This window comes from Anomaloglossus baeobatrachus, chromosome 8 (genome assembly GCF_048569485.1).
Source record: "Anomaloglossus baeobatrachus isolate aAnoBae1 chromosome 8, aAnoBae1.hap1, whole genome shotgun sequence".
Classification (NCBI taxonomy): Eukaryota; Metazoa; Chordata; class Amphibia; order Anura; family Aromobatidae; genus Anomaloglossus; species Anomaloglossus baeobatrachus.
Window position 1 is genome coordinate 104,158,506 of NC_134360.1, and position 20,486 is coordinate 104,178,991.

The following is a 20,486-nucleotide window of genomic DNA, read 5'->3' on the forward strand; positions in this document are numbered from 1 at the left end:
GGCCCCTCTGTCTCAGGGACGCTCCTTCCTGGCTCCGTCCCTGGTGATCCTCACCAAGATACTAGTCTATCCGGCTGGGGAGCAGTATATCTCCACCATGGAGCGCAGGGCACTTGGACTCTGTCCGAATTAGCCCTCTGGATCAACGTGCTGGAAATCAGAGCTGTGTCTCTAGCTCTCTAAGCCTTTCGCCATCTGTTGGCGGCCAGGCACATTCGAGTCCAGTCAGACAACGCTACAGCGTTTGCCTACATCAACCTCCAGGGCGGGACACTCAGCCGCCTGACAATGTTGGAGGTTCATCGCATTCTTCAGTGGACGGAGGACTCCTAGTCCACCATATCCGCAGCCCACATCTCAGACGTGGGAAACTGGGAGGCAGATTGTCTCAGCCGTCAAGCCGTGGCTCCACGATCCTCAGGTTTTTGCGGCAGACGCACTGGTTCAAGTTTGGTCCCAGCTTCGTCTGTCTTACGTGTTTCACTCTCTAGTTCTTGCCCAGAGTCCTGCGCAAGATCAGAAAGGAGGGCCGTCGGGTCATTCTCATTACTCCAGACTGACCCAGGCAAGCTTGGTACCCCGACCTGCTCCGTCTGTCCGTAGAGATGCCATAGCATCTCCCGGACTGTCCAGACCTTCTCTCACGAGGTCCGTCTTTCCGCCAGAACCTGCGGCTCTCAGATTGACGGTGTGGCGTTTGAGTCATGGATCTTGACGACTTCTGGTATCCCTCCTGAAGTCATCTCCACTATGACTCGAGCTCGGAAGTATCCTTGGCTTTTTGGCCTTGCCGACCCTCCTGTCCCTTCTACAGTCCGGTCTGCAGCTAGGACTATCCCTCAATTCCCTTAAGGGACAGGTCTCGGCTCTGTCAGCGTTGTGACAGCGGCGTATCGCCCGGCTGGTCCAGGTGCGCTCCTTCATGCAGGGCGCATCTCACATTATTCCGCCTTACCGGCGGCCTTTGGAGCCCTGGGACCTTAATTCGGTCCTCACGGTTTCCGGAAACCCCCCTTTGAGCCTCTTAGGGAGGTTTCTTTGTTTAGTCTTTCACAGAAAGTGGTCTTCTAGTGGCCATAACTTCCCTCAAGGGAGTCTCTGTTGTGGCCGCACTCTCTTCGGAGTCCTCCTTCATCAAGACAAGGTGGTCCTCCGTCCGACTCCGGACTTTCTCCCTAAGGTGGTTGCTGCTTCCACCTTAACCGGGGCATTTTTCCTGCCTTCCTTTTGTCCGGCTCCTGTTCATCGCTTTGAAAGGGCGTTGCATACTCTGGATCTGGTGCGGGCGCTCCGGATCTATGTGACTCGCACCGCGGTTCTTAGGCGGTGCACCTCTCCTTTGTGCTGACCGCTGGTCAGCGTAAGGGCCTCTCGGCATTTAAGCCGACCCTGGCTCGTTGGTTTAGGTCGGCCTTTTTTTCCGATACCTACCAGTGTACTCAAGTGCCTCTCCCGCCGGGGATCAAGGCACATTTGATCAGAGCTGTCGGTCCCTCTTAGGCTTTCAGGCCCAGGCTACGGCTCAGCAGGTCTGTCAGACTGCCACTTGGACTAGTCTGCATACTTTTTCGAAGCACTACCAAGTGCATGCTCTTGCTTCGGCAGATGCGAGCTTGGGCAGACGCATCCTTCAGGCGGCTGTCGCCCATTTGTGAAGTTAGGTTTCGCCTACTTCTCAGTTTTCTGTTTATTCCCACCCATGGACTGCTTTAGAACGTCCCATGGTCTGGGTCTCCCATAAGGAACGATGAAGAAAAAGAGAATTTTGTTACTTACCGTAAATTCTTTTTCTTATAGTTCCGACATGGGAGACCCAGCACCCTCCCTGTTGCCTGTCGGCAGGTTTCTTGTTCCGTGTGTTATCACCGGCTGTTGTTGTAGACAGAGGTTCCGGTTGTTCCGGGTTTTGCTCTGTCTCTACTTGTGGGTGGATGTCCTCCTTCAGCTTTTGCACTAAACTAGCTAGGACTGGCTACCAGGGGGTGTATATGCTAGGAGGGAGGAGCTACACGTTTGAGTGTAGTACTTTGTGTGTCCTCCGGAGGCAGAAGCTGTACACCCATGGTCTGGGTCTCCCATGTCGGAACTATAAGAAAAAGAATTTACGGTAAGTAACAAAATTCTCTTTATTTCTAATAAAAATATTTTTCTGTGTGTTGTTTTTTTTTATCTTTACTAGAAATTCATGGTGGCCATGACGAATATTGGCGTGACACCATGAATTTCGGGCTTAGGGCTAACTGATAATATACAACTAGCCCTAACTCCATTATTACCTAGCGAGCCACCCGGCATCACGGCAGCTATAAGAGTTGGATACAGCGCCAGAAGATGGTGCTTCTATGAAAGCTCCATTTTCTGGGGTGGCTGCGGACTGCAATTCGCAGCGGGGGTGCCCAGAAAGCATGGACACCCTGCGCTGTGGATTCCAGTCCCCAGCTGCCTAGTTGTACCTGGCTGAACTCAAAAATTGGGCGAAGCCCACGTCTTTTTTTTTTAAAAATTATTTCATGAAATTCATGAAATAATTAAAAAAAAAAAAGGGCTTCCCTATATTTTTGGTTCCCAGCCAGGTACAAACAGGCAGCTGGGGGTTGGGGGCAGCCTGTTCCTGCCTGCTGTATCTGGCTAGCATACAAAAATATGGCGAAGCCCATGTCATTTTTTTTGGGGGGGTGGGGGGCGGGGCAAAACAATCCTGCATACAGTCCTGGATGGAGGATGCTGAGCCTTGTAGTTCTGCAGCTGCTGTCTGCTCTCCTGCATACACTATTGGATGGAGTATGCTGAGCCTTGTAGTTCTGCTCCCCCTGCCTCTCCCTCCAGCATACAGTCCTGGATGGAGCATGCTGAGCCTTGTAGTTCTGCAGCTGTCTGCTCTCCTGCATACACTAGTGGAGAATGAAGAACATATTGAAGAAGGAAATGACATCAGACCTTTTTTTTCAACAATCTTTAATGGCATTGTTCACTGATAAAAAAAACTCATAAAAAACCAGTGAGCAAAAACGCACCAAAACGCATTGCCTTTTTACCACGGGTGCGTTTTTTGCAGACAAAAACGCACAAACGCAGCGTGAAAAAAACGCCTAGTGCGCACATAGACAGAGGGGGAAAACAAAGTCACCATAAAGAAAATAGTGACATGAACAAGGTATGTGGATAAAATATCAATATTTATTAGAATTGTATTAAAACAAAGTCAAGAGATAAAATGACAACAGGGATATCCCAAATAGCATCAGGAAAAATAAACAAGCAATCAAGACCAAATATACCACTATAGGTAATCAATATGGATTACAAGAAAGTGCATGCAGTGATGTAAGGATTATGGGGTTGTATTTCTAACGTGAAAAGTGCCAGTGCAGTGAAATGTGTTTTTAACCTACAATGCACTGGGAGCTGGGAATAAGACCAGCTGCAGTGATTTCTTCTATAGACAGCACACAGAAGGGAAGGCTTGCTCTTCATGCCCTTATTAAGGCCCGTTTCACACGTCAGTGAAAAACACTGACGTTTTTCACTGGCGTGTAAAACACGCACATGTCCCTCCGTGTGCCGTGAATTACGGCACACGTGGGTTGTCTAAGTGCAATCCGGGCTCCGTTCTCCATGGCCCGTGATTGCACTTAGAAATCAACTCACCTGTGCGCGCTCCCGCTCTCCATGGTGCTGATCGCTCCCGCGGTGCAGCATCCGGCCGGCGCTGACCCCCGCAGCAGCTGCTTCCGGGTCGGCTGTGTCGTGCATAATGAATATGCGCGACAGTAATGAGCCGGCTCAGAAGCAGCCGGCAGAACAGGCTGCAGAGAGCACCGCTGAAGCCGGGTGAGTAAAAATGTTTTTTATTTTAAAAGCACGTTTTTTCTTTGTCGCTCCATTGGGAGACCCAGACAATTGGGTGTATAGCTTCTGCCTCTGGAGGCCACACAAAGTATTACACTTTAAAAAGTGTAACCCCTCCCCTCTGCCTATACACCCTCCCGTGGACCACGGGCTCCTCAGTTTTATGCTTTGTGTGGAAGGAGGCACACATCCACTCATGCATTCTCATACATAGTTATGTCGGATGGAAGAAAAGAGGACCCCGATGGGGTCCCCGGCATGTTCCCTTCTCACCCCACTATGTCGGCGGTGTTGTTAAGGTTGAGGTACCCATTGCGGGTACGGAGGCTGGAGCCACATGTCGTCTCCTTCACCATCCCTTATGCGGCTCTGGGAGAAGTGGGATCCTAAGCGGTCATCCATGTGCTGGGACCGTGCTCCATCCGCAGCCCCTGGTGGAACCTGCCTGACCGGAGCTTCTTCACCCCCAGGGACCGGGCCCTGCAACTTGAAGGTACTCTGTGTCCCCATGTGGGGACTGTACAGGGAGGGCACCTTCTCCTCGGAAGCCGCGGTAGTTCCGTCCGTTATTTTTTCGGCGGACTTCCTCGCCGACCGTGCCTGCTTGTCGGGCGCGGCCTTTAATTTAGTCCCCGGCTTCGCCGCGGCCTAGTCGCGAAAAATCCCGCCCCCGAGCCTGCCTGTCAGGGGTAAGGGCGGGGTTATCGACATGACGTCGGCTTTGAGGGCTGGAGCATCTTGCATGTCTCACTCCCCCCCTCATTGACCACTTAGGGGGCTCCAGATTCCCGCTCTTTGCTAGCGCCGCCCTCGGCTCCACTCCCCCCCTGAGAGCTCCGGCGGCCATTTTTGGCATTCTGCCGGTGGATGCTAATCAGCGGCAAAGCTCTGCAGCTCCGGGGGATCCACGACAGGGAATCTGCAGGACACACTCCGCTCGTTAGCGGTTGGTAAGCCACACCGGTCACCCGGTGCTGGTCCCCCTAGGGTCCCGGGATATATATATATATATATATATATATATATATATATATATATATATATATATATATATATATATATATATATATATATATATATATATATATATATATATATATATATATATATATAATATGTATATATGTGTGTATATATAATAGATATAGATAGCGAGAGATATATATATATATATATATCTATATATATCTGTTCGGAAAGGCTGTATACCCTTTTCCCATATACCCTCAGTGGTCACTCTCCTAAGAGACAACAGCATGTCGTCCACAAGGAGCAAAGCTACTAAGGCACAGGTTTTTTTCGCGGCCTGTACCTCTTGTGGGGCTATGTTGCCTGCGGGATCCACCTACCCTCACTGTGATCAATGCTCGACTCCTGCCACGCTTGCTCAGCCGGAGCCCAGGGCACTTGTGGGCCCCTCGGCTCATGTAGATCCCCCTGCTCCCCCTGAGCAGGCTGCAGGGACAGAGTCACCGTCATTGGCCTCTTTCGCTGAGAAGCTCTCTGTCACTTTCTCAATCCATTGCACATTCTATGGACAAATGGTCATCTAAGCTCCTTGAGGCATTGCAGTCCAGACCGGGCTCTTCACAGGCCCCGGCCCCTGTTAGTTTGTCTCCTCCGGGTCCTTCTCGGTCCGCGCCGCAGCGCGCTCCCAGGATAGCCCCTAGGTCCCAGGTGGAGGAGTCCTGCCCGGATCGCAGTCCCAGACCGGCTAAGCGGCCTCGCTGGGACTCTTCCCCGGCCTCCTCACGCTGCTCTGGATCCCAGCTTGAGGACTCTCAGGATGACGAGGCGGACGTGGAAGCTCAGGGCTCTGACCTTGACTTCGCCCTCAACCTTGATACCCCTGAGGGGGACACCTTAGTAAATGATCTTATCTCGTCCATCAACCAGGTGTTGGATCTCTCTCCCCCGCCTCCACCTGTAGAGGAGTCGGCTTCTCAGCAGGAAAAACACCAATTCCGATTCCCCAAACGTACGCGCAATACGTTTTTTGATCACTCTAACTTCAGAGACGCTGTCCAGAAGCCCAGAGCGGTCCCGGACAAGCGTTTTGCTAAACGGCACTCTGACACGCGTTATCCCTTTCCACCTGAAGTCGTTAAGGGCTGGGCACACTCTCCCAAGGTGGATCCTCCAGTATCTAGATTGGCTGCTAGGTCCGTTGTGTCTGTTGCCGATGGCTCATCCCTGAAGGATGCCACTGACAGACAGATAGAGCTCTTGGTGAAGTCTATTTATGAGGCCACGGGCGCATCTTTCGCCCCGGCCTTTGCGGCCGTGTGGGCTCTCCAAGCAATCTCGGCATGTCTGACTGAGATTAATGCTGTCACGCGGAATTCTGCTCCGCATGTTTCTTCCTTGACCTCTTAGGCATCAGCATTTTCGTCCTACGCCATGAACGCCGTCCTGTGGGGAGATAAGGCATGCACACCAGTGACTATGGAAGGGGAATACATGGAATAGCAGAAACTGCTGTGTGAATACTGACATGAAAAATTCAATAGCTATTTGTAAGAATGAAATGTGAAAAATGGAACCTGCATTACTGCCATGAACATATGAATAAAGAGAAATTTAGCTACTGAATTGATCAATGCAATAGAGCCCCAACACTACGCCAAAGTATATATAGCCTGGGTCTCAGCCTCCCATACAGGGTAAGTTTTTTAACTGCATGAGAGGACACACACAAGCTAGGGACCCCAACGTAGAGAAATACTTTGGCGTAGTGTTGGGGCTCTATTGCATTGATCAATTCAGTAGCTAAATTTCTCTTTATTCATATGTTCATGGCAGTAATCCAGGTTCCATTTTTCACATTTCATTCTTACAAATAGCTATTGAATTTTTCATGTCAGTATTCACACAGCAGTTTCTGCTATTCCATGTATTCCCCTTCCATAGTCACTGGTGTGCATGCCTTATCTCCCCATAGTGATGTTTTTTATGTTTTTTAGGTTTTTTGCACCCAGTTCAGACGTAGAATGGAGTTCCAAACGTTATTCCTTAATGAACGCCGTCCTGGACTCCGCTAGCCGTACGGCCATGGCATCCGCTAACTCCGTGGCTGTCCGCAGGGCCATGTGGCTGCGCGAATGGAAAGCAGACTCTGCTTCCAAAAGGTTCTTAACTGGTTTGCCTTTTTCTGGCGAACGTTTATTTGGCGAACGGTTGGATGAGATTATTAAGGAATCCTCGGGAAAGGACTCCTCCTTACCCCAGTCCAAACCTAAGAGACCTCAGCAGAGAAAAATCCAATCGAGGTTTCGGTCCTTTCGTCCCTCCGCCAAGCCCCAATCCTCTTCGTCCAACCGGCCGGAGAAAGGCCAGAGGAATTCCTATGCGTGGCGGTCCAAGTCACGCCCCCAAAAGGCCGCAGGAGGCACTGCCTCCAAGATGGCCTCCTCATGACTCTCGGCCTCACCTAGCCACATCCTCGGTCGGTGGCAGGCTCTCCCGCTTTGGCGACGCCTAGTGGCCACACGTTCAAGACCGATGGGTGAGAGACATTCTGTCTCATGGTTACGGGATAGAGTTCAGCTCTCGACCTACGGCTCGTTTCTTCAGAACCTCCCCACCCCCCGCACAGGCCGATGCACTTTTGCAGGCAGTGGACGCTCTAAAGATAGAAGGAGTTGTGATTCTCGTTTCCCTTCAGGAACGTGGTCGCGGATTTTACTCCAACTTGTTCGTGGTGCCAAAAAAGGACAGGTCATTCCGTCCCGTTCTGGACCTCAAGCTGCTCAACAGACATGTGAGAACCAGATGGTTTCGGATGGAATCTCTCCGCTCGGTCATCACTTCGATGTCACAAGGAGACTTCCTAGCATCGATCGACATCAAGGATGCTTATCTCCATGTGCCGATCGCACCCGAACATCAACGTTTCCTGCGTTTTGCCATCGGGGACGAACACCTCCAGTTCGTCGCATTGCCCTTCGGCCTGGCGACAGCCCCACGGGTTTTCACCAAAGTCATGGCATCCGTCGTGGCGGTCCTGCACTCTCAGGGCCACTCGGTGATCCCCTACTTGGACGATCTCCTAGTCAGGGCCCCTTCTCGGGTGGCGTGTCAACAAAGTCTTACCGTCACTCTGGCGACTCTCCAGCAGTTCGGGTGGATCATCAATTTCCCGAAATCCAAGTTGACGCCGACCCAATCACTGACTTACCTCGGGATGGAGTTTCATACCCAGCAAGCGTTAGTCAAGCTACCGCGCGACAGACAGCTTTCTCTGCAGGCGGGGGTGCAATCACTTCTTCGTAGTCAGTCACACCCCTTAAGGCGCCTCATGCACTTCCTGGGGAAGATGGTGGCAGCTATGGAGGCAGTGCCGTTCGCGCAATTCCATCTACGGCCACTCCAATGGGAAATTCTTCGCAAATGGGACAAGAGTTCGGCTTCCCTCGACAAGAACATCTCTCTCTCCCTTGCAACCAAAACATCACTTCAGTGGTGGCTCCTACCCACATATCTGTCTCGGAAAAAATCCTTCCTACCCCCAACCTGGGCCGTGGTCACCACGGACGCGAGCCTGTCAGGTTGGGGAGCGGTTTTTCTCCACCACAGGGCTCAAGAAACCTGGACTCCAATAGAATCGTCCCTTCAGATCAATATCCTGGAGATAAGGGCAGTATATCTAGCCCTATTGGCTTTCCATCGGTGGCTGGAGGGCAGGCAGATCCGAATCCAGTCGGACAACGCCACTGCCGTCGCCTACATCAACCACCAAGGCGGCACTCGCAGTCGTCAAGCCTTCCAGGAAGTCCGGCGGATTCTGCAGTGGGTGGAAGTCACAGGCTCTACCATCTCCGCAGTTCACATCCCGGGCGTAGAAAACTGGGAAGCAGATTTTCTCAGTCGTCAGGGCATGGACGCGGGGGAATGGTCTCTTCACCCAGACGTGTTTCGAGAGATCTGTCGCCGCTGGGGAACGCCGGACGTCGATCTCATGGCATCACGACACAACAACAAGGTCCCGGCCTTCATGGCGCGGACTCAGGATCACAGAGCTCTGGCAGCGGACGCTTTGGTCCAGGATTGGTCGCAGTTTCGACTGCCATATGTGTTTCCTCCTCTGGCAATGCTGTCCAGGGTACTACGCAAGATCCGGTCCAACTGCCGTCGCGCCATTCTCGTCGCTCCAGACTGGCCGAGGCGGTCGTGGTACCCGGATCTGTGGCATCTCACGGTGGGTCAACCGTGGGCACTTCCAGACCGCCCAGACTTGCTGTCACAAGGCCCGTTTTTCCATCTGAATTCTGTGGCCCTCAACCTGACTGTGTGTATCGGCGCTCTCCGTGTTTTTTCAAAAGCGTCTAGCTAGGCTTCCGCAGGTCCGCACGTTCCTGCAGGGGGTTTGCCACATGGTCCCACCTTACAAACGTCCGTTGGAACCTTGGGATCTTAACAGGGTCCTGACGGCTCTTCAAAAGCCGCCTTTTGAGCCGCTGCGGGATGTCTCTCTCTCCCGTCTTTCTCAGAAGGTGGCCTTCCTGGTGGCAGTCACATCTCTTCGGAGAGTGTCTGAGCTTGCAGCGCTGTCATGCAAAGCTCCCTTCCTGGTTTTCCACCAGGATAAGGTGGTTCTGCGTCCTGTCCCGGAATTTCTCCCTAAGGTGGTATCCCCTTTTCATCTAAATCAGGATATCTCCTTGCCTTCCTTTTGCCCTAATCCAATTCACCAGTGTGAAAAGGATTTTCATTCTTTGGATCTTGTGAGAGCATTCCGGTTCTACGTGTCTCGCACAGCGCCCCTGCGCCGTTCAGACGCGCTCTTTGTCCTTGTCGCTGGCCAGCGTAAGGGCTCTCAGGCCTCCAAGTCAACCTTGGCTCGGTGGATCAAGGAACCGATTCTCGAGGCCTACCGTACTTCTGGGCTTCCGCTCCCTTCAGGGTTGAAAGCCCATTCTACCAGAGCCGTAGGTGCGTCCTGGGCATTGCGGCACCGGGCGACGGCTCAGCAGGTGTGTCAGGCAGCTACGTGGTCTAGTCTGCACACTTTCACGAAGCACTATCAAGTCCATACCTATGCTTCGGCAGACGCAAGTCTAGGTAGGCGAGTCCTCCAGGTGGCGGTTGCCCACCTGTAAGAGGGGGCCGTTTTCGGCTCTTTTTATTGAGGTATTGTTTTACCCACCCAGGGACTGCTCTTGGACGTCCCAATTGTCTGGGTCTCCCAATGGAGCGACAAAGAAAAAGGGAATTTTGTTTACTTACCGTAAATTCCTTTTCTTCTAGCTCCTATTGGGAGACCCAGCACCCGCCCCTGTGCCCTTCGGGCTGGTTGTTTTTTTGTGTACACATGTTGTTGATGTTGATTTGTTCTTTTGGTTCATGGTCTTCAGTTCTCCGAACATCCTTCGGATTGAATTTACCCTAGACCAATTTATAAGTTTTCTCCTTCCTGCTTTTGCACCAAAACTGAGGAGCCCGTGGTCCACGGGAGGGTATATAGGCAGAGGGGAGGGTTTACACTTTTTTAAAAGTGTAATACTTTGTGTGGCCTCCAGAGGCAGAAGCTATACACCCAATTGTCTGGGTCTCCCAATAGGAGCTAGAAGAAAAGGAATTTACGGTAAGTAAACAAAATTCCCTTTTTTTCTGGCACGTGTTTCACGGACCACACCACTGCGTGGTCCGTGGGACATCAGTGATGCCAGAAAAAAATGGACATATCTCCGTGCGGCAATCACGGACACGCGTGAATGCTGCACGGAGACATGGTCAGTGAAACATCACTGACGTGTGAGCAGACCCATTGATTATAATGGGTCTGCGTATGTCAGTGATTCTGGTACGTTTAAAAAAAAGCACAAACGTACCAGAATCACTGACGTGTGAAACAGGCCTAACTCACGGACACAAGCTGCAGCAATACGAAGGACATTATACAGCTGAGCTGTGTTAATCTGAATCAGCCTCTGATGTGAGGGGAAAACACTCCTTACAGAGCTCTGCTTCATGGTTTGCTGTCTGCTCCTAACTGCCTTTCCCCATAGAGGATAATGGTCTGTGTTACATATCAACACTAGCCTTCCATGTGAGCAAGATGTAGTGATGAGCCGGCTCACAGATAACCAGGACTGGCGGATCCCGGTCATCCAGTTTTTAAAATCCGGTTCCGGGCCACATTCCGGTTCCCGTATAAGTCTATGGGGACCTGAAAACGATGATTAAAAATGTTGGTAGAAGGGATAGGGGGATGGGAGCAAGCGCGCTGTACATACCGAGGCTCCGGCACAGCTGTACACTGCTTCCAGGCCGCCCATTCACTTCCGGTGCCACGGATTATCACTAATCCAAATACACTTCTTTCCATGTCCACTGGCGTCTGTGATTGGTTACAGTCAGATGCGTCCCCACCCTGAGTGACAGCATGTCTGATTGCTTCCAATCACAGATGCTACGTGTGGCTATTGTGATATAAAAATAAATAAAACGTTTGGCGTAGGGCCTCCCCATATTACCGAACACAAATAAAGCTTTCGGCTGCAGTCCCCAGCCGTGCGCTTATCTTGGCTGTGTATCAAAGTAGTAGGAACCTCCTGTGGCTTTTTTTTTTTTTTTTTTTAATTTAAATTATTTAAAAAAAAAAAAAAACTTGTGCGGTCCACCCCCCAATTTTGATACCCAGTCATAATAAAGCCCGACAGCTGGGGTCTGGTATTCTCAGACTAGGGAAGCCCATGGTTATTAGACTGCCACCCAGCCTAAAAATAGCAGCCTGCAGACACCCGGGATTGTTGCATCTATTAAATGCGACAATCACAATCCCAGCACTTTACCTGGCTTTTCCCGATTGCCCTGGTGCGGTCGCAATCGGGGTAATATAAGAGGTTAATGGCAGCCCACAGCCCCCGATTACTAATCTGTAAGTGAAATTAAATAAACCCAAACACCGAAAAAATTCTTTGTTTTGAATAAAATACAAAAAAACACCTTCTTTCACCACTTTATTAACTCGCAAAACATCCCTGCAGGTCTGATGTAATCCACACAAGGTTCCACGACGATTTCAGCTCTGCTACATCTGAACTGACAGCGTGCAATCATGACTGCCTGCTGTGAGCAACAGGCAGAAAATAAATGAGCTGCGCAATCAGTGGTGACGTTATTCATGTTAGTTGCGGTTGCAGCTGGAGGTTTCCTCGGTCCTCCACCTGTGACACCAGGTAACCTGACCTCAGAGGATCTCAGGTGACCTCATTAAAGTCCGTGAACTCACCTGCATTTCTTGGCACAAAACTGCGGGTTATTTTCTAATAGATACAGATTCTTTGCTGAAATTTTTACACCATATTTCTGCACCCATTCTACACCTCGTGACAAAATATGGCATTAATACTTATATATGTGTATATATATATATATGTGTATATATATATATATATATATATATATATATATATATATATACTTATATATATATATATATATATATGATACAGTTATCATTCCTCGAGCGGTTTTGATGTGTTTTTTATTTTGCCAGGTGTAAATTCGGTGCATGAATATGGTTTAAAAATGTCATCACCAAATTTGCATCTCTTGGCCTAAAAAATGCAAAAAAAAAGTTTTTTTTCTGCCAGGATGTGCAAATTTAGTGCTGCAATCTAGTGTATACATTTCAGCTCCTACATGGTGTCAAACTTTTATGTTTTTTTTTTATTTGCACTTAGAGATGCAAATGTGGTATTTTGATTTTTTTACACTATATTCATGCACCCAATTTACACCTGGCAATAAACAGCATCAAAACTGCATGAGCTATGATGCGGTAGTGATGCGATTTGAGGTGTAGAATGATTGCAGGGATAAGGTGTAAAAATTTCAGCACCAAATCTGCACATCATGGCAAAAAAAAGTGGTTTTATGCCAGGAGATGCAGGTCTGTGAACCTGAGTTTACTGAAGGATGGTTACCTGCGTTCATGTTCCCTTAATTCACAGGTAGAGGACCGTGGGAACCTCCCGTTGTGGCCACAAATAACCTGAGTGACGTCACCGGTGATCACGCGGCTCATTCATTCTCTGCCTGAACTTCACCGCGTTCGGTCATGTAATATGATCGCGTGCAGTGACTTAAGATATGAAGCAGAGCTGGAATAGTCTTGGGACCTCGTGTGGATTACGCCAGACCTACAGGGGTGCTTGGCGGGGGTGTGTTAAAAAAATTGGTGAAAAAAGGTGTTTTTTGTATTTTATTTCAAATAAAGCATTTTTTCAGTGTTTGTGTTTATTTACTTTCACTTACAGTTTAGTAATGGGGGGGTCTCATAGATGCCTTCCATTACTAATGGGGGGGTCTCATAGATGCCTTCCATTACTAATCTAGGGCTTAATGGCAGCTGTAGGCTGTTATAACCCCTTATTACCCCAATTGTCACCGCACCAGGGCAATTGGGAAGAGCCGGGTAAAGTTCTGGGACTGTCGCATCTAATGGATGCAGTAATTCCAGGTGGCTGCAGGCTGCTTTTTTTTTAGGCTTGGGTGGCCCAATAAGCACGAAACTCCCCAGCCTGGGAATACCTGCCCCTAGCTGTTGAGCTTTATCATGTCTGGGTATCAAAATTTGGGGAGACCCGCACACAGCTTTTAAAATTATTTAAATAATTAACAAATAAAAATGTTGCATGCGGTTCCTCTTATTTTGATACACAGCCAAGACAAACGCACAGCTGGGGGCTGCAGCTTGTAGCTGTATACATTATCTGTGCTGGGTATCATAATGTAGGGGGAACCCTAAGCCAAATGTTTTATTTATTTTTACACCATGATACTGACCCGCAGACGGCGCCTGTGATTGGTTGCAGTCTGACACGCTGTCACACAGGCTGGGGGGCGCGTCTAACTGCAACCAATCACAGATGCCAAGACAGCCGGTGGGCGGGTAAAGTAGTGTATATGGATGAGCAATAATGAGCAGCCCAGGAAGGAAGTGAAGGAGAGGCCACAGGAGCAGTATACAGCTGTGCTGAAGCCTCGGTACTGTTGAAGCACTTGCTTCATTCTTATTTTCTTTATTTTTCTTTTTTTTTTTTTTTTTGTTTAATTTCCCCGGGGTGCCAGATTTGGATCAATACCCAGAATCTGGGGCCCAGGTCCGGCCCTCGGGTACCTTTGAAACCACATTTATTCTGACTTTTACAGTCCGGGTCCGCCCATCACTAGCAAGATGGATTTGAGCTGCTTTTTCACAGTAGATGATGAGTGCAGGGCAAACAGCCAGTTGTTCAGGGGAAGTCGAAACGTCTGTGAGGGCCTCTAACAAGGTAACCGTGTGTACAACTACAGTGGTGCAGCCTAGTCATAGGTATGGGGCACCTCACATATGACTGATGATTTACTGAAAATCTTTATTCAAAGTTTAACACTGACATTACCACTATATAGTATATAGTGGTAGATACTAGTTCTGCAGAACATATGAGATTACAAAGCAGTTATGGATGGTGACTTAGATGATTATCCTTCTGATGCAGTAATTCACTTTTCCTTTCTTTTCCAACTGGTCCAGACTGACATAACAATTTCTCCAGCAACGACTCATCTGTAGAGATTACAACACAAACACTTTTGACTTCTCACATTTCCAGCATTGTCCCCATTCTGCACAAACTTTTTATCCTGCTGTTGCGCCACTGCTGCCATATGTGTTCCTATTACTGATCCTCTTACTACCCCACATCATAATATTCACCACTGTGTCTCTTACCAAGTAAAATGTTTCTACTGTGCCTCTTAGATGGTAGAAACAGCCCTCAGCTCTCTAGATGGTAGATAGCCCTAGATGTATGACAGCCCTCAGTAGCCTTACTACCCTAGTCTTAAGGGTACTTTACACACTGCGACATCGCTAGAAATCTCGTTAGCGATGTGAAATTCTAGATCGCAAGTGCGATCTTTCGAGATCGCACATGCGTAAACTGACCTATGTGCGATCTCCAAAGATCGCACTTGCGATCTAGAATTTCACATCGCTAACGAGATCGCTAGCGATGTCGCAGTGTGTAAAGTACCCTTTACTGTTTGATGGCCCCATTAGTCTCCTTATACTTTATGATGGTCCCCAGTTTTCCCTCCACAATGTATGATTGCCCCAGTATTCCCTCCACACTGTATAGATGGCCCCCAAAATTCTCCCCACACTGTATATATGGCCCCCATTATTTCCACCACACTGTATTATTGTCTTCAGTGGCATTACTGCCCTACTCACACCATATGATGGCCATACACTCTGTAATATTGTCCCCAGAATCCCCCCCCACACTGTATGGATGGCCTCCACTATTCCCCCCCCCCCCCCCCCCCAAACTGTGTGGATGGTACCCAGTAGTCCTATGGAAGGCCCCCACTAGTCCCCCACACTGTAAGGATAGCCCCCAGTAGTCCCTCCTATGAGCACTATTAAAATAAACATCTACCCAGCTAACCATGGATCCTGAGGAATATGCCAACAGACCAGTCCAAGACATGGGTGGAACAACGCGGTGATGTCATTGTGTTGGGGCACGCAGAGTCCTGGCGTGATGATTGCGCTTCACTTTCGTTCGTTTCCCCACTTTTCTGTAGACTTCAGGCCTAAACTGACCTACGGTCTACAGAATGTATAGCAGTAGTGTAGGAAGACACCTGTCTTACCACAGAGTTTAGCTGTGTTGTCATGCTGTGCACGCTAATTTCTTTTAAAGTGGTGGTAGCCCCAGGGGACTACACCCTTCTGCCCCCCTCCACCGTAGCTACGCTACTGGCTTTTGGGAAGGGGAAAAAGTATTGATTTCTGCAGTTTGTTAAAAATACTTGTTTCATATTTCACCAAACAAAAAAAGTCCATTTTAATAGTCTAGGAAAATCCTATGTTCTGCCAGTGATGTCATGATTTATCAGAATTCTTAGAATGAAATCTGTTTAGTGGGAACTTTAGAGACATCATTGTTGATTCTTTAGCTCTATTCTAAGCTCTATTGTCATGTCTAGGGTGAGGTGACGATTCACTACAACAAGCTGCAAGCTGATCCGAAGCAGGGAAAATCACTCGATATTGGTAAGCCATTCTTTGAAAATCCATGTAGCACTGTTGTTGAGCCACATTCTCATATGTGGACAACCATTGAGGGAAATGGCTAAAAGTAACAAGGCAAAACGGAATTTCTTAGCACCATATATATTTGTTTTTCACTACTGAAGGTTTTTGAAAACTTTAAAAACCAAACAGGAGGCACCCTGAAATATGTATTGGGGTTATAAAAAGTGAAAAATGAACAAGACCTTTAATGATTCTTTTGTAATATTTATCTCTATATTTTTTCAGTACTGAAGAAAGTGAAGCATCGTCTGGTAGAGAATATGAGTTCAGGCACTGCAGATGCTCTTGGCTTAAGCCGTGCCATCCTGTGCAATGGTAACTTTCTCTCCCAATATGTACCTTGTCATAAAACAGATGCCTTCAATTCCAGATACTGCAAGACACATGCTTTTATGATGCACTACATCATAATGGGTAATCAATTAATTGTAATGCTTTTAATGGCGGAAAAGTTTGTAGTTTATCACATTTGAGCCCCGTACATCTGCATCGGTTTTCAAAGGTACAGTCGCCGGACTGGAACTAAAAAGCAGTTATGGCACACAGAGTCCTCTACCCACATGCAACGTCGGCACCATGAATACAAGAAGGGAAATGAAAGTGGAACATAGTAATACACAATTATTGAGAAATGTATACTACTGTTAGGTTGACCTAACAGTCACAGCTGTTGCCAGCGATGTCCGAATGCAGAGAGGGTACCGGTGACCCCCCCTCGGCTATTCCAGCTCTCAATGAAAACAAGCGAACGCTGTTATACACATAAGACTGGAGATGTGCGGCTCCGAATAGAAAGTGTATTGGTATTGTTTACATTACAAAGTTATACAAAGTTGATTAGGGCGTAACTATGCAACATACATATTCATTAAAGGCGTGAATTACATATTCCCAGCAAGAGAAATTAATATAATGACTTATACTCCCATAACAAGATGTTTTTCAGTCGCCTCTAAGTCAAAACATTCTGCGTCCTTGAGGTTGGTCTCACAGTTTATTACGCAAATAAGTCTGGTTTGGTCTTGCCAGGGAGAATGAATTTCTATTATTTTCTAAGTCAGTGAAAAAGGTTAACTCTTTCCTCACACTACCATAAAACAAACACTGCCATACAGTGACTATATGGTGATCTTATGCCACCAGTGTCTCACACGTGCTCTGCAGAAAATTCATGATCATGTCATACTGATTGTACACGCAGGCAGAATATATAGTTTTGGGGGGGAGGGGGGAGGGAGTTCCAGTTGCAGTGCAGGCACATTCTTACATTATAGCGCAACGTCTCCTCTATAGCGGAATGTGATCTTTGGGTGTGGGAAGTGTATTGCATCTCATATCCAGCATTTTACCAGGAGTACCTCACTTTACTAAATGGCATTTCACATTTGTCCCACCATTCCAATGCAGAACTCCTACACTGAGGTGGAAACCATCCACATGACAGCCACATGCAGATCCTGTTCTTTAGGTTTTAGATTAATATAGATTGTAGCATATACCTCGCGCCCTCTTCACACAGACTGCAATAAAACGGATATAATTATTACAAAAAAAAAATAGAAGCATTTAGAGTTGTGTGGCAAGTCCTCTTCTCGTCTGACCAGTGTGCCAGTAATCATAATAATAATTTTTCTATAGCGCCAACATATTCTGCAGAACTTTACAATTCAAGAGGAACATGAACAGACAATATTAGACATTAGAGTATGTTTATTTTATACTACAAAAAGATGTGTATAAAACGCACATGGAGTTCCATATTCATAATATATACATTTTATTAAATACAAAAAGACATACAAAAATTAAATACTATAAAAAGTCATCAAGCAATTATGTAATATACGTGGAGGGCCCCAATATAGTGTTTAAATAAAAAAAAAAATTAAATAAACTAGTAGCTAAAAACCCTATCACTTTGTCAATGTATGGAAAAGAAAGAACAAAGTGCTCCCCGAAGGCTCCCTTCTAAATTCTTTGTATGCCCAGTTATATGGGTACATTTTTCATAGAATATATGCACACCATTCATGATTAAGAGGAAATGCCAAGAACAGATATTAAAATCCAAATTAATATTTGTATTTTAGATGGATTGGTGAAGAAACTCGAGGAGCTTGAAAAAACAGGAGAATTCTATAGAGGTAATAATGATTAATTACTTATTCATTACTGTTGTCCCCAATTTAAAAGCCGTGTCTTGCACTAACTCAAGATTACGCTACAGCTTCAATATTACAAAAATTAAGTTTGCCCAATAACCTACTGCCATAATTTAGTGGCCATTTTCTTATCTCAATGCCCTGTGACTTCTTTGTTGCTGCTTTCTTTGTGTCCTGCTTCATAATTTTTGTGGACGTGTCAAAATAATCTCTCTCCTTTGCTTCATTAGGGGACACAGGAAACCATGTGTATATGCTGCTGCCACTAGGAGGCGACACTAGGCAAAAAATAAAAGTTTAACTCCTCCTCCTCTGCAGTATATACCCACCTACTGGCAGGAACTTATTCAGTTATTCAGTTTTCTGGTTAGTGTCGTAGGAGGTGGACATGAGTCTCTTTTTTTTTTTTTTTTTTCTTCCCTCAGCCCAAGTTTTTTGCACAATCGCGGCTCTTTTAGGCTATGTGCGCACGTTGTGTTCTCTGCAGTGCAGAAAAGAACGCACCCTCTGGCAGACTGGACACTGCGTTTGTTTAAAAAAAATGCATCCACAACGCATGCATTTTGGATGCTTTTTCCATGCATTTTGCATGCGTTTTGGATTCATTTTTGACAGTGCGTTCCCCTGGCAATTCAGCTCTGCTACATGCCGTCTGACAGCAGACAGACAGAGTCGCGCGATGAGAATGAAATCGGGTGAATTTCACCCGACTTCAATGTCATACCGCGGCTCTGTCTGTGTGTGGCGTCCTGATTAGTGGTCACCCGTGAAGGACTCACCGGTGACCACTAATCCCCTGAGTGACTGAAGTGAGCAGCGCGATCAGCGCTGCCGTCACTCAAGTTACCCGCGGCCAGCTGGAGTCCTCCACCTGAGACCGCAACTCACCTGTGACTTCATCGCTGATCGTGCGGCTCTCTTCAGTTGCTGCGTGGAGCTGACAGAGCGGTCTGGTCTGTGACCGCGCTTGTCAGCTTCATGTAGCAGAGCTGAGAGCGTCGCGGGACCTCGTGTGGATTACGTCGGACCTGGAGGGGTATTTGAGGATTTTAATATAGTGGTGAAAGAGGGTGGTTTTTTTTTGTCTTTTATTCCAAATAAAAGATTTTTTCGGGTGTTTGTGTTCATTTACTTTCACTTACAGGTTAATCATGGGGGAGTGTCTCATAGACACCTGTCATAATCAACCTAGGACTTTGTGGCAGCTATGAGCTGCTGCCATTAACTTCTTATTACCCCGATTGCCACCGCACCAGGGCAATGCGGGATGAGCCAGGTGAAGTCCCGGGACTGTGGCATCTAAAGGATGCGGCAATTCCGGGCGGCTGCTGGCTGATATTGTTAGGCTGGGGGGATCCCCATAACGTGACGCTCCCCATCCTGAGAATACCAGCCTTCAGTCGTGTGGCTTTACCCTGGCTGGTATCAAAATTGGGAGGGACAGCACGTAGTTTTTTACATTTATTTATTTTACTGCACGATATAGACACACCTACCGGCGGCTGTGATTGGTTGCAGTTAGACAGCTGTCACTCAGCGTGGGGCGTGCCTGACTGTAACCAATCATAGGCGCCGGTGGGCGGGGAAAGCAGGGAATACGAGATTGAATAATGGGCGGCCGGCATTTTCAAAAGCGGAAAAGCTGCCGGAGCAGTTTGAACGCTGTGCAGCGCAGCGCCGGTGATCGGGAATCGGTGAATATGAGAGAGGGGGAGAGTCTGACCGACGGAGAGAGAGACCGACAGAGAGAGACAGAGACAGACAAAGCGACCAACTGACAGAGAAAGAGATCGACCGACAGACAGAGGGAGATTCACCGACATCCACAGACAGAGATTGACCGACATTGACAGAGACTGAAAAGTCTCTATTTGTCAAAAAAGCATGCGGAACGCAACAAAAATGCAGTCCAAGTGCATTTTGATTGCGTTGTGACCCACATTATTGATTTCAATGGGTGGAGAACGCAGCTACAACGCACAAAAGAAGTGACATGCTGCTTTTTTTTCCCGCAGCGATTTTGGGCATCCAAAACGCTGCGTTTACAAACGCAGCGTGTGCATTGAATTTTCAGATTTCTCATAGACTTTGCTGGGGAAGCTGAACGCATGCAATTTGGCACTGAAAATGCTGCAGTTCAAAACGCAGCGTTTCCGCGGGAAAAAACGCAACGTGCGCACATAGCCTTACTCTAATATTTTCTCCTTCTTTGTCGCTCCATTGGGAGACCCAGACAATTGGGTGTATAGGCTATGCCTCCGGAGGCCACACAAAGTATTACACTAAAAGTGTAAAGCCCCTCCCCTTCTGCCTATACACCCCCCGTGCTCCCACGGGCTCCTCAGTTTTCATACTTTGTGCGAAGGAGGCAGACATCC

The 20,486-nt window shown here is 47.7% G+C and overlaps 1 protein-coding gene across 2 annotated transcripts in view; it reads left to right on the plus strand.

Annotated features, from left to right (window-relative positions):
- Positions 1-20,486, plus strand: part of PICK1 (protein interacting with PRKCA 1) — a 129,124-nt gene that overhangs the window by 25,430 nt on the left and 83,208 nt on the right. For both annotated transcript variants that reach the window (XM_075321938.1, XM_075321939.1), the window contains exons 5-7: positions 15,838-15,904; positions 16,172-16,261; positions 18,037-18,090. In XM_075321938.1, coding sequence (XP_075178053.1) covers positions 15,838-15,904; positions 16,172-16,261; positions 18,037-18,090 — 211 coding nt within the window. The remainder of the gene's footprint in view (positions 1-15,837; positions 15,905-16,171; positions 16,262-18,036; positions 18,091-20,486) is intronic.